This window comes from Bufo bufo, chromosome 3 (assembly GCF_905171765.1).
Source record: "Bufo bufo chromosome 3, aBufBuf1.1, whole genome shotgun sequence".
In the NCBI taxonomy this organism is placed as follows: Eukaryota; Metazoa; Chordata; class Amphibia; order Anura; family Bufonidae; genus Bufo; species Bufo bufo.
In genome coordinates this window covers 663593444-663606108 of record NC_053391.1, presented here as the reverse complement: position 1 = coordinate 663606108, position 12665 = coordinate 663593444, and the positions used below count along the sequence as shown (strand labels likewise).

Here is a 12665-nt window from a genome sequence, read left to right as displayed (position 1 = left end):
CTTGTTAAGGGACCAAGTGATGGGACAATTGGCTTCTCAGCTGTTCCATGGCCAGGTGTGTTATTTCCTTATCCCAATTACAATGAGCAGATAAAAGGTCCAGAGTTCATTTCAAGTGTGCTATTTGCATTTGGAATCTGATGTGTCAACTCTCGATGAAATCCAAAAAGAGCTGTCACTATCAGTGAAGCAAGCCGTCATTAGGCAGAAAACAACAACAAAACAAACCCATCAGAGAGATGGCAAAAACATTAGGCGTGGCCAAAACAACAGTTTGGAACATTCTTTAAAAAAAAAAAAACGCACCGGTGAGCTCAGCAACACCAAGAGACCCGGAAAACCACGGAAAACTGGAGGATGACCGAAGAATTCTTTCCCTGGTGAAGAAAACACCCTTCACAACAGTTGGCCAGATCAAGAACACTCTCCAGGATGTATGTGTGTCAAAGTCAACAATCAAGAGAAGACTTTACCAGAGTGAATACAGAGGGTTCACCACAAGATGTAAACCATTGGTGAGCCTCAAAAACGGGAAGGCCAGATTCGAGTTTGCCAAACGACCTCTAACCAAGCCTTCACAGTTCTTGAACAACCTCTTATGGACAGATGAGACCAAGATCAACTTGTACCAGAGTGATGGGAAGAGTATGGAGAAGGAAAGGAACTGCTCATGATCCGAAGCATACCACCTAATCAGTGAAGCATGGTGGTAGTGTCATGGCGTGGGCATGTATGGCTGCCAATGGAACTGGTTCTCATGTATTTATTGATGATGTGACTGCTGACAAACAGCAGGATGAATTCTCAAGTGTCCTTTTCAGCCAAATGCTTCAGAACTCATTGGACAGCGCTTCACAGTGAAGATGGACAATGACCCAAAGCCTACTGCAAAAGCAACCAATGAGTTGTTTAAGGGAAAGAAGTGGAATGTTATGCAATGGCCAAGTCAATCACATGACCTGAATCCGATTGAGCATGCATTTCACTTGCTAAAGACAAAACTGAAGGGAAAATGCCCCAAGAACAAGCAGGACCTCAAGACAGTTGCAGTAGAGGCCTGGTAGAGCATCACGAGGGATGAAACCCAGCGTCTGGTGATGTCTATGCGTTCCAGACTTCAGGCTGTAATTGACTGCAAAGGATTTGCAACCAAGTATTAAAAAGTGAGGTTGATTTATGATTATGTTCTATTACTTTTGGTCCCTTACCAAGTGGGAGGCACATATGCAAACTGTTTTAATTCCTACACCGTTCACCTGATTTGGATGTAAATACCCTCAAATTAAAGCTGAAAGTCTGCAGTTGAATCACATCTTGTTCGTTTCATTTCAAATCTATTGTGGTGTATAGAGCCAAAGATTTTAGAATTGTGTTGATGTCCCAATATTTATGGACCTGACTATATATATATATATATATATATATATTTTTACAAAGTTTGGACACACCTTCTCATTCAAAGTTTTCTTTCTTTTCATGACTATGAAGGCATCAAAACTATGAATTAACACATGTGGAATTATATACATAACAAACAAGTGTGAAACAACTGAAAATATGTCATATTCTAGGTTCTTCAAAGTAGCCACCTTTTGCTTTGATTACTGCTTTGCACACTCTTGGCATTCTCTTGATGAGCTTCAAGAGGTAGTCCCCTGAAATGGTCTTCCAACAGTCTTGAAGGAGTTCCAGAGATGCTTAGCACTTGATGGCCCTTTTGCCTTCACTCTGCGGTCCAGCTCACCCCAAACCATCTCGATTGGGTTCAGGTCCGGTGACTGGAGGCCAGGTCATCTGGCGCAGCACCCCATCACTCTCCATCATGGTCAAATAGCCCTTACTTTTAAAGTTTTCCCAATTTTTCGACTGACCTTCATTTCTTAAAGTAATGATGGCCACTCGTTTTTCTTTACTTAGCTGCTTTTCTCTTGCTATAATACAAATTCTAAGTCTTTTCAGTAGGACTATCAGCTGTGTATCCACCTGACTTCACCTCAACGCAACTGATGGTCCCAACCCCATTTATAAGGCAACCCCTGCTAGCACAGGCTTCCAGTATCCGTAGTTTCAGGTGCTGCACATCTCGTATCTTCACAGCATAGACGATTGCCTTCAGATGATACGAGATCTGCAGCACCTGAAACTACGGATACTGGAAGCCTGTGCTAGCATTTCTCCTGCGGTGTTGCTATCAGGGTGTGAAGAGTGGGAGAAAAGGGTTGCATTGACAATCCAACACAATGGGCAGCACATTGAACACATTTTGTAAGTGGTCAGAAACTTGTAAATGACTCATGAAAGAATAAAGTTAAAACCACGCACACAATTGTTTTTCTTGGGAAATTCCCAATAAGTTTGTGTCAAATGACCCTCTTCCTATTGAAAAAACAAAAGTTGGATTCAAAATGGCTGCCATGGTCACCACCCATCTTGAAAAGTTTCCCCCCTCACATATACTAATGTGCCACAAACAGGAAGTTAATATCACCAACAATTCCCATTTTATTAAGGTGTATCCATATAAATAGCCCACCCTGTATTCTTGTCCACAATTGCAGACAAGAATAGGACATGCTCTATCTTTTTGGCGTGGCCTGGGAATAGAACAACGGATGCTGACAGCGCATAGTGTACTGTCCTCATATTTTTCAGCCCCATTGAAATGAATAGGTCCGCACCCATTCTGCAAAATTACGGAACGGGTGCAGACCCAGAATTAGTCGTGTGAATGCACCCTTACTCATATTTTGGTTATTCTATCCTGACCGCTACAAATCACGCAAAGAATCCTGTCGCTCCACCCAGATCTTGTGAACATGACGGATGAAGACCATTACACCCCGCTGCACAGAGCCTCGTACAACGGCCACCTGGCGATAGTGCGGGAGCTGATCACGAAGGGGCGGATGTTCACGCGGTGACGGTAGATGGGTGGACCCCGCTGCACAGCGCCTGCAAGTGGAATAACACCGCGGTCGCCTCCTTCCTGCTCCAGCACGGCGCAGACATCAACCCGCAGACTAAGGGCTCCCTAACACCGCTGCACCTGCCCGCCGCCAACAGGGACTGCTGCCGGCTCCTAGAGCTCCTCCTCATGAATCGCTACATCAAACCCCAACTGACCAATAAGTTGGGGGAGACTGCTTATGAGATTGCCTGGTGCACCGACATGTACCACTACCTGTTTGAAATAGCAGATTATTGGACCTAGCCCCCATCCACCGGCAGTAATAAACGTCCTTGCAGTTGTCACTTTCTGTGTACATGTCTGGTCCTCTGTATGCTGTGTGTCTATAGTATGGGAATCATGACGAGTATGAGGAAACTTCAGGGGGCTGCACGCAGCAGAAAACCACATCAATACATCACGTATGATACATGACGACTGTTTCCTGAGGCGATGTGAGGTAACAACTTTATTCAGACACAAACAATATAACAAAGGTTATAAACTGTCATATCTATATAGCCTACAGGTGGCAGTAAACATGTTAACATGTATAACTCCTAACATCCTCCCTTTCTTGTGAAATCAAGTAATATATAACATAAGATGATTGGATACCACAATACATTCCAAAGGTGACAATGTTTTTTATAATGTATCTAGCATACAAAATCCTTATATCTTGTTGGTGTTCTAATAACCCTAGTTCTAGTACGTCTTGGTGTGGCAGGAGCTTCACATTGTTGCATATGATCATCCATCACTGTTTCTTTGGGAGTTGTCTCATCTGGAGATGTACCTGGTGTAATCACTTCACTTATTTCAATGTCAGATTTGTCATCTGCAATCCTCAGAAACTTTCTATTCCTTCTGTACAACTGTCCATTTTCTTCCACTTTATAAGATCGTGGAGCAACTTTCTCCAAACAAATACCTTGTCGCCAAATTTTATCTGTTGACGACGGCAATGGTTGTATTCGCACTGGCTGACCAATGCTTAGTTCGGGAAGTTCCTTGGCTCCTTTATCATAATATGCCTTTGCTTTTTTGCGTCTTTCATTTAGGTTCTCGACCACTCCTTTTATAACCTTTGGAAACAGCAGTTTCTGAGCAGTCGGAAGTAAAGTCCGGGTCCTTCTTGACATTAGCCGTTGTACAGGACTACTGCTGGTGCCTTTTGATGGGGTATTTCTCCAGTCAAGAACCGCTTTCCAGATATCCTTGTCATCTCGTTTAGCTTTCTTTATGAGTATTTTTGCTATTTTTACAGTAGCTTCAGCTTGACTTAAGGAGGTAAGATCATTTCCAGACCCTTCCCACCAGCCACTTCCCCCTTTCCCCAGTAAGCACACAAAACCTGAATTCTTGGTGGAAAGGCCATAGCAGCCGTTTATTAATAACAATATTTTAATCCAACATCATTATAATGCAAACATGAGATATACATATATGCAAACATCAACAGTACAATGTCCCAACAATCACTTTGCGGAAGGATCCTAGAAGGCAACCCAAGCAAGCTGCTATCTTCACTCCTCACATCTTATCCTTTTACCCTCGGCCGCACTCTCCGACCCAAGGGCACCGAATCCTCCAGAATCCATATCTTCCTCTACCCCTGTAGGCCTTTTAGCCCAACAGGAGCCCCCCAGCTTTCAGCTTACCAAACCACATAAGATGCACGCTCCAACGTGTCATGCACCTAATAAAACGTAGAATTGCCTTCCAGGACCCCCCGTTAACCTGCCCCCTGCTATGACATGAAACAATCCCCCCAAAACAACTAAAAACAGGGCGGGTGGGTGGGCAACTCGCCTAGGCGCAACGGACACTGATGCCGATCCCGCCCCTAACCCCAGCCTATATACGGCGCGCGAACCCCCTGCCACCCCCACAGACCCTCCCCAGAAACACTACACCTTTTCCTAACCACATTAACCCTGACCTGTCTGGACACTTCCCCCTTCCAGTCAATTTTCACTGCGCTACATCTGCGCCTCGCTCCGTTGTCATACTTACCGTTGGACTGACTGTGATATGGGGATGATGTAAGATGTTCAAATTCCCACTCTCTACAAAATCGTGCAAACTCTGAGCTGACAAACTGTGGTCCGTTATCTGTAATTACAGAATCAGGGATTCCATGTCTGCTAAAATGTGCTTTGCAACAATCTATAATTGTTTTAGAGGTGGTATCAGAAACTAAATCAATTTCCCAGAAATCTGAATAATAATCAACAATTATTAAGTAATCTTGTCCTGTTAAGGAAAATAAGTCCATGCCTAGTTTGCTCCAGGGTAGAGTGGGCAATTTGTGAGTCATCAGAGGTTCTTTTGTTTGTTTACGCATATACTCATTGCAAGTATTACAGTTCTTTATTGCCTCTATAATCTCTGGGCCCATGTGTGGCCAAAAGATGACATCCTTGGCCTTGCGAAGGCATGCTTCTATTCCTAAGTGGCTAGAATGAGTCCTCGCTATCATTTCTGGGCGCATGTTTTTTGGTATGATAACTCTGTGTCCTTTATACAGAATTCCATTTTGTATGCTTATCTCATCTCTAAAGCCCCAGTAGTCCCTGATACAAATCGGTATTTTTTCTTTCTGGTCTGGCCATCCTGTAAGAACATTAGTTTTTAATGCTTGCAAGACTTTATCTTGTTCTGTGAACTTCTGAATTTGTTGTAGGCGCAAATCAGACACTCTTAGATATTCTGCAAAGTTTATCTCTTCCAGTTCCTTAGAAAAGGCATCCTCTGATTGCATCAAGAAAATCTCATAATCTGGGGTGTCCTTGTCCATTGTTTTGTGAGGTAATGCTGCTCTTGATAAGAAGTCTGCAATATACATTTCTGATCCTTTTTTGTAAACCACATTAAGGTTGTATTTTTGCAACTGTAGCATCATGCGCTGTAGACGTTTTGGTGCTACTAGGAGAGGTTTTTTAAAAATGCTCTCTAGTGGCTTATGATCAGTCTCAATGTTAATAATATTTTTTCCATGTAAGTACTGATTAAACTTCTGGCATGCATATACAATGGCAAGACTTTTCAATCTGGGCATATCTTTGCTCTGTTGAAGACAGTGTACGTGATGCAAACGTCACTGGCTGACCACCTTGCAAAAGTGTTGCTCCGAGACCTTTTTCACTGGCATCACATTGGACTGTTACTTCTTCATTGACATTGTAGTATCTCAAAACTGGATGTTTAGTAACAATATCTTTTATTTGCTTGAGGGCTTCATCATGGCTGGATTGCCAGGCCCACAAGCTGTCTTTGTCTGTCAGTCTGCGTAGTGGTTCACATACATCCGAAAGATGTGGTAAGAATTTTGAAAGGTAGTTTACAAACCCTAGCAGTCTCTGAACTGCTTGTACATTGTCAGGCTTTGGTACCTCTAAAATTGCTCTGACTTTTTCTGGATCAGGACGCAGGCCTTCTGCTGTGAGTAAATGTCCCATGTATGCTACCGAAGATAGCCTCAATCTCAGCTTCTTTTTATTGAATTTTAGGTTCAGCTTTCGTGCTCTCTCTAAGAGTCCAATCAAATTCTTGTCATGATCATTTGTGGCCTCCTCTGTAGTGTCACCACAGCCATACACCAATATATCATCTGCAATAACTTCCACTCCGGGCAGGTCTTCTACTGCTTCATGTTGTCTACGTTGATATTCTTCTGGCGCAGTAGCAATCCCAAAAGGCATGTGTAGCCATCGGTAACGCCCAAAGGGAGTCCAGAATGTAGTGAGATAACTGCTTTTAGTGTCCAGTTTTACTTGCCAGAAGCCATCCTTAGCATCTAAGACCGAAAATACTTTTGCATTTGTTAAACTTGGCAGGATTTCCTCTATAGTGGGCATTGGATAATGTGAGCGTTTTAGTGCTTTATTTAAGTCTTTGGGATCAATGCATATTCGCAGCTTGCCTGGTTTCTTAACAGCAACCATACTACTTATCCATGTCGTAGGTTCTATGACCTTTTTTATCACTCCCAGTGTCTCTAATCTCTCTATTTTCGCCTTTAAGTCTGCTTTAAGTGGAGCCTGCACTCTACGTGGTTGGTGTTGAACAGGAGGTATTGCTTCATCTATTTCTAGGTGATACTCTCCAGGTAGACACCCTAGTCCTTTGAAAATGTCTCTATATTCAGTTGTGATCATTTCATAAGAAAAGGGTGAAGTTGTAGTTGTTTGCTGGTCATCATGTAATAATACATTATGTTCTACATTCAGTGTAAGGAGGCCCATTTTCTGACATGTTTCTGCTGAGAGAAGTGGTTTGTGTTTACCTTGGACAACTTGGAATTGCAGTGTATATGTTTTATCTTTATATGTACAACTTAGATTACATTGGCCCATAGGTATCATATAGGTATCATTGTACCATTTTAATTTGACATTACTCTTCTGTAATGTTGGCTTTCCTTCTTTAACACTTTTGCAATAGTCTTTGTATGTCATAAGGTTGCAGGTGGCCCCACAGTCTGACAGTGTAACCTTTCCCCTGCTTCTCCGTCAGTGCTGAGTTCTAGTGGTACAAACCACTGTGATCCCGGACTGCTTACTGCTCCTATTTGATGAATAATAGTGAACACTGATTCTTCTGAGCTGCTGCTCTTGATCTGTGCGGCCATATGTATTCTGGCATTTGCTTTCTGCCTGCATACTCTAGAAAAATGGTTTTGCTTTTTGCATTTACTGCAGGTTTCTCCATATGCAGGACAGTGGTCTCTGCCCCAGGGGTGGTTGTTTCCACAGTATCTACATCTGATTGTTTTTACTTTGCTTTCTTTCATGGACTTTTTATATGTTTTAGCAGTATAATGTACGGCTTCAGTTTCACTTTTGCTTTCTTGCATTGCTTGTATTTGCATTTCTGTAAGTTCATGGCTTCTACACATGTCAATGGCTCTCTGTAGGTTCAGGTCTGGTACTCTGAGCATTCGCTTTCTAGCATTTATGTCTTTTGATCCCAGAACTATTCTGTCTCTGATAAGTTCATCATGTAATACTCCAAACTCACATGTAGCGGCGGCGAGCTGCCTCAGTCTAGTCACATACTGATCTATAGTTTCCAATGGGCCTTGGTTTGTGGTATTGAATATGTACCTCTCATGAATGATGTTACGTGAAGGCATAAAATGGCTCTGTAATGCATCCAGAGTTTTCTCTGTGTCCTGCTTGTCGGCATCAGAGAGTGAGAGGTGCTGATAAATACGCAGACCGTCTCTCCCCATCACTGAGCGCAGTGTCGCTGTCCTTACCTTGGAGTCTTTCTTATCAAGTTCAGTTGCCACCTCATAATCTTCCCACTGGGATTTGAAATATGTCCAGTTAACTGCCAGGTCCCCTTTACAGTCCATGGGAGACGGCACAGGGAAGTTGTTTGCAGCCATTTTCTGTAACACGTGTGTCTCTTATTAATAAATTACCAGAGAAACTATTCTTGTTGATCTTTTGTTCTGATATTAGGACTTTAGTGGTTTCTAAAACACCAAAGCCCTCTCCACTTCTGACACCATGTTTCCTGAGGCGATGTGAGGTAATTCAACAAACTTTATTCAGACACAAACAATATAACAAAGGTTATAAACTGTCATATCTATATAGCCTACAGGTGGCAGTAAACATGTATAACTCCTAACAACGACTAATATGTCGCCTGCCTGCATCCCTTTTATAATGGGATCCCTATGATTACCCTGAACAACCCTTAAAGGGTTGTGCAAGAATGAGGGGTTTTTGGTGCTGGCTCCCCGCCCCTTCTCCTCCGGGGCTGCGATTCTCCTCTGGGCTCCCTCGTTGAAAACATTGGGTTTCACATGGCTGCAGCAGGACAAATGGTGACATGACACAAGGGAATCCAGTCTCTGCTGCAGCCATGTCAAACCTGATGTTTTAAGCAAGGGAGCCCAGAGGAGCATCGCAGGCCAGGAGGAGAAGGATCGGGGAGCCAGCGGCAGGAAGTAGGTTGGTAAGCTTCCCTGTACAGGTCTGGTTAAGTGGGAGGGTTTGCCAACACCCCCCATCCCTCTCATTCTTGCACAATCCTATAAACACTTCCAGTTTCCTGACGTTCCTGAACACATCAACATCACAATGTGGACTGCTGAGTCTCTGTGGTCACATGTCACATGGGGACACGTCACTGCTGAGGCCAGTGAATGGCTGCTGCAGTGGGACATGACCATGAATGGGAGCCTCGGCAGTGGACCAGATTAGTTTTGAAACGGTCAGTGGTGGGTTTTCTTTAGCCTAATAAATCAAAAATGAATTGGAGTAGGTCTTAACCCTTTTGTTCAAGATGGCGTTATCACGGTCGGCGTGACTATCACATACGTGACACAGAGGGAGGGAACAAGGAAGGCCCTGCCCAAGTGAGAGGGAAGGTGGTGACCCCTGACTCACCTAGCGGCTGGCACCTGGCTGCCCTGACGTCCCTAGACGGGTTCCTCACCCGTACGCCGATCACGTGCCTAAAGCCCTGGCTTTCCCTAAGCTGAGCCCTAGATAGTGAACAGGGCGGTGGGAACACTAGTCCGCACCACTAGCTCTAAAGGAAAACACCAAGGGAAGGACAGACAATACAAACTCAACATATAATCCCAGGTGGGCGACAACAGGAGACAACAAGAAGCCCAACAGGGATCCGGAGGGTAGCACTCTGGAATGACAACCAGGATTCACAACTCCAGTGGGTCAGTATAGATGTCCAGGCAGGAAGCTCTATAACTGGCAACTAGAGAAGTGTGAGGGGAGAATATAAGGAGGTTGGGAGTGGCAGACAAGAAACAGCTGAGGAGGAGAAGCTACGGATCCCTGATTGAGACAAAAAGGATAGCAAGGCAAACACAGAAAACAATCACTAAGAAACAACGTGATCTTTAGATATAGAGCGCGCAGCCACCCGCTGCGACCTCCTGACCCCGGGTATAACGGAGTCAGACGTGGCTCTTGATACCCTCGTGACAGTACCCCCCCTTTCACGAGGGGCCTCCGGACACTCAGGACCAGGTCTCTCCGGATGAGAGGCATGGAAAGCCTGAATTAACCTGTTGGCGTTTACCTCTGATGCTGGAACCCACATTCTTTCCTCGGGACCGTAACCCCTCCAATGCACCAGATACTGAAGACAGCGGCGGACCCGACGAGAATCAACAATTCTGGCTATTTGAAACTCCAGATTACCATCCACAATAACAGGAGGAGGTGGCAGCGGTGATGGTTCTAGAGGTGGAACATACTTCTTGAGTAACGATTTATGGAAGACGTTATGGATCTTAAAAGTCTGAGGTAGCTCCAGGCGAAAAGCCACAGGGTTAATGACGGCTACTATTTTATAAGGACCAATGAACCTAGGGCCCAGTTTCCAAGAGGGAACCTTCAACTTAATATTCCTAGTAGACAACCACACATAGTCATTCACCCCTAGGTCCGGACCTGGCGACCGTTTCTTATCGGCCATGCATTTATATTTACCACTCATCTTTTTCAAGTTAACTTGCACCTTCTGCCATACCGAAGAAAGAGATGAAGAAAACCTTTCCTCTTCGGGAAGCCCAGAAGACCCCCCCTCTTTGAAAGTACAAAATTGGGGATGAAAACCGTATGCACCAAGGAATGGCGACCTGCCAGTGGACTCCTGATAATGATTATTTATGGCAAACTCAGCTAACGGTAAATATGATGACCACAACTCTTGGTTTTCAGACACAAAACACCTTAAATATGTTTCCAGGTTTTGGTTGGTACGCTCAGTCTGTCCATTCGACTGAGGATGGAAAGCTGAGGAAAAGGACAAGTGTACCCCCAAACGGGAACAAAAAGCTTTCCAAAACTTAGAAATAAACTGGGTTCCCCGATCCGAAACCACATCGGAAGGGACCCCGTGAAGCTTCACGATTTCACTGATAAACACCTGAGCAAGAGTTTTAGCATTAGGAAGTGCGGGTAGCGCAATAAAGTGTACCATTTTGCTAAACCTGTCTACTACTACCAAAATAACTGTTTTACCCGCAGACAACGGTAAGTCAGTGATGAAATCCATTGACCGATGTGTCCATGGCCTATTGGGGATAAAAAGAGGCAATAAAGACCCTGCTGGACGTGTATGAGAGACTTTTGCGCGTGCACAAGTAGAGCAAGTAGACACGAAATCCATTACATCCTGACGCAACCTTGGCCACCAAAAACGACGAGATAATAGCTCCAAAGTTGCTTTACTACCCGGGTGCCCAGCAAGTGCCGAATTATGATGTTCTTTTAATAATTCAAGACGCAGGTTTAACGGTACAAACAATTTCTCTGAGGGGCAAGAGGCCGGGGCGTCCCCCTGGGCCTCTAACACCTTTCCCTCAAGAACAGAGTGTACAGCAGAGACAACCACTCCTCTTTGTAAAATAGGTACCGGATCACTAACATTACCCCCTCCAGGGAAACTACGAGATAACGCGTCTGCCTTGGTATTTTTTGCCCCAGGACGATAGGTGATTACAAAGTTAAATCTGGTAAAGAATAGCGACCACCTAGCTTGTCTAGGGGTGAGACGCTTAGCCGATTCTAGGTACAGAAGGTTTTTGTGATCCGTAATCACCGTGACGGGGTGGATTGCTCCCTCTAAGAAGTGACGCCACTCTTCAAGCGCCAGTTTAATCGCCAACAGTTCCCTATTTCCAACATCATAGTTCTTCTCTGCAGAAGATAATTTTTTGGAAAAGAAAGCGCAAGGGCGCCATTTGCCAGGAGACGAACCCTGAGACAATACAGCCCCCACTCCCACCTCTGACGCATCTACCTCAACAATAAAAGGCTGGGAGACATCAGGTTGAATTAGAACAAGTGCCGAGGTAAACCTCTCTTTTAGAGAGGAAAATGCATTTTTAGCGGCGTCAGACCATTTGGAAAAATCAGTCCCCTTCCTAGTCATGTCGGTAAGGGGTTTAACGATCACTGAATAATTTTTAATGAACTTTCTATAGAAATTTGCGAAACCCAAAAACCGTTGTAGGGCTTTAAGGTTCTCAGGAAGATCCCAATCTAAAATTGCCTGGACCTTCCCAGGATCCATACGGAAACCTGAAGCAGATAATAGATATCCCAGGAACTGTATTTCCTGAACGGCGAAGACACATTTTTCAATTTTCGCATATAATTTATTCGTCCGTAGGACCTGCAGTACTTGCCTGACATGCACCTCATGTGTTTTCAGATCAGCCGAATAAATTAAGATATCATCTAGGTATATGACTACAAACCTGCCGATGAGATGACTAAAAATTATCATTAACGAAATGTTGGAAGACAGCGGGGGCATTGGTCAGACCGAAAGGCATAACTAGATTTTCATAATGCCCCTCAGGGGTGTTAAAAGCTGTCTTCCACTCATCCCCTTCCCTGATACGAATCAGATTGTAGGCCCCCCTAAGATCAAGTTTGGAGAACCACCTAGCACCCGCAATCTGATTAAAAAGGTCAGGAATGAGAGGAAGAGGGTATGGGTCTCGGATGGTTATCTGGTTTAGCTCACGGAAATCTAGGCAAGGACGCAGGCCCCCATCTTTCTTTTTAACAAAGAAAAACCCTGCAGCCACGGGTGAAGAAGAGGGTCTGATGTGTCCCTTAGCCAGACTCTCGGAGATATAATCTTTCATGGTTTTGTCTCTCGGGACCCGAAAGATTATACAACCTGGACTTGGGTAATTTTGCACCGGGAATCA

The 12665-nt window shown here is 44.3% G+C and overlaps 1 protein-coding gene across 1 annotated transcript; it reads left to right on the top strand.

Moving 5' to 3' along the window:
- Positions 1-2768: 2768 nt before the first annotated feature.
- Positions 2769-3211, top strand: LOC120994025 (ankyrin repeat domain-containing protein 49-like; the record flags this gene model as incomplete). The annotated part of the gene is given in 2 exon segments (XM_040422485.1): positions 2769-2892; positions 2895-3211. Coding segments are annotated over 2 exon segments (441 nt in total), but the record flags the coding sequence as incomplete, so codon positions are not given.
- Between the last annotated feature and the right edge of the window lie 9454 nt (positions 3212-12665).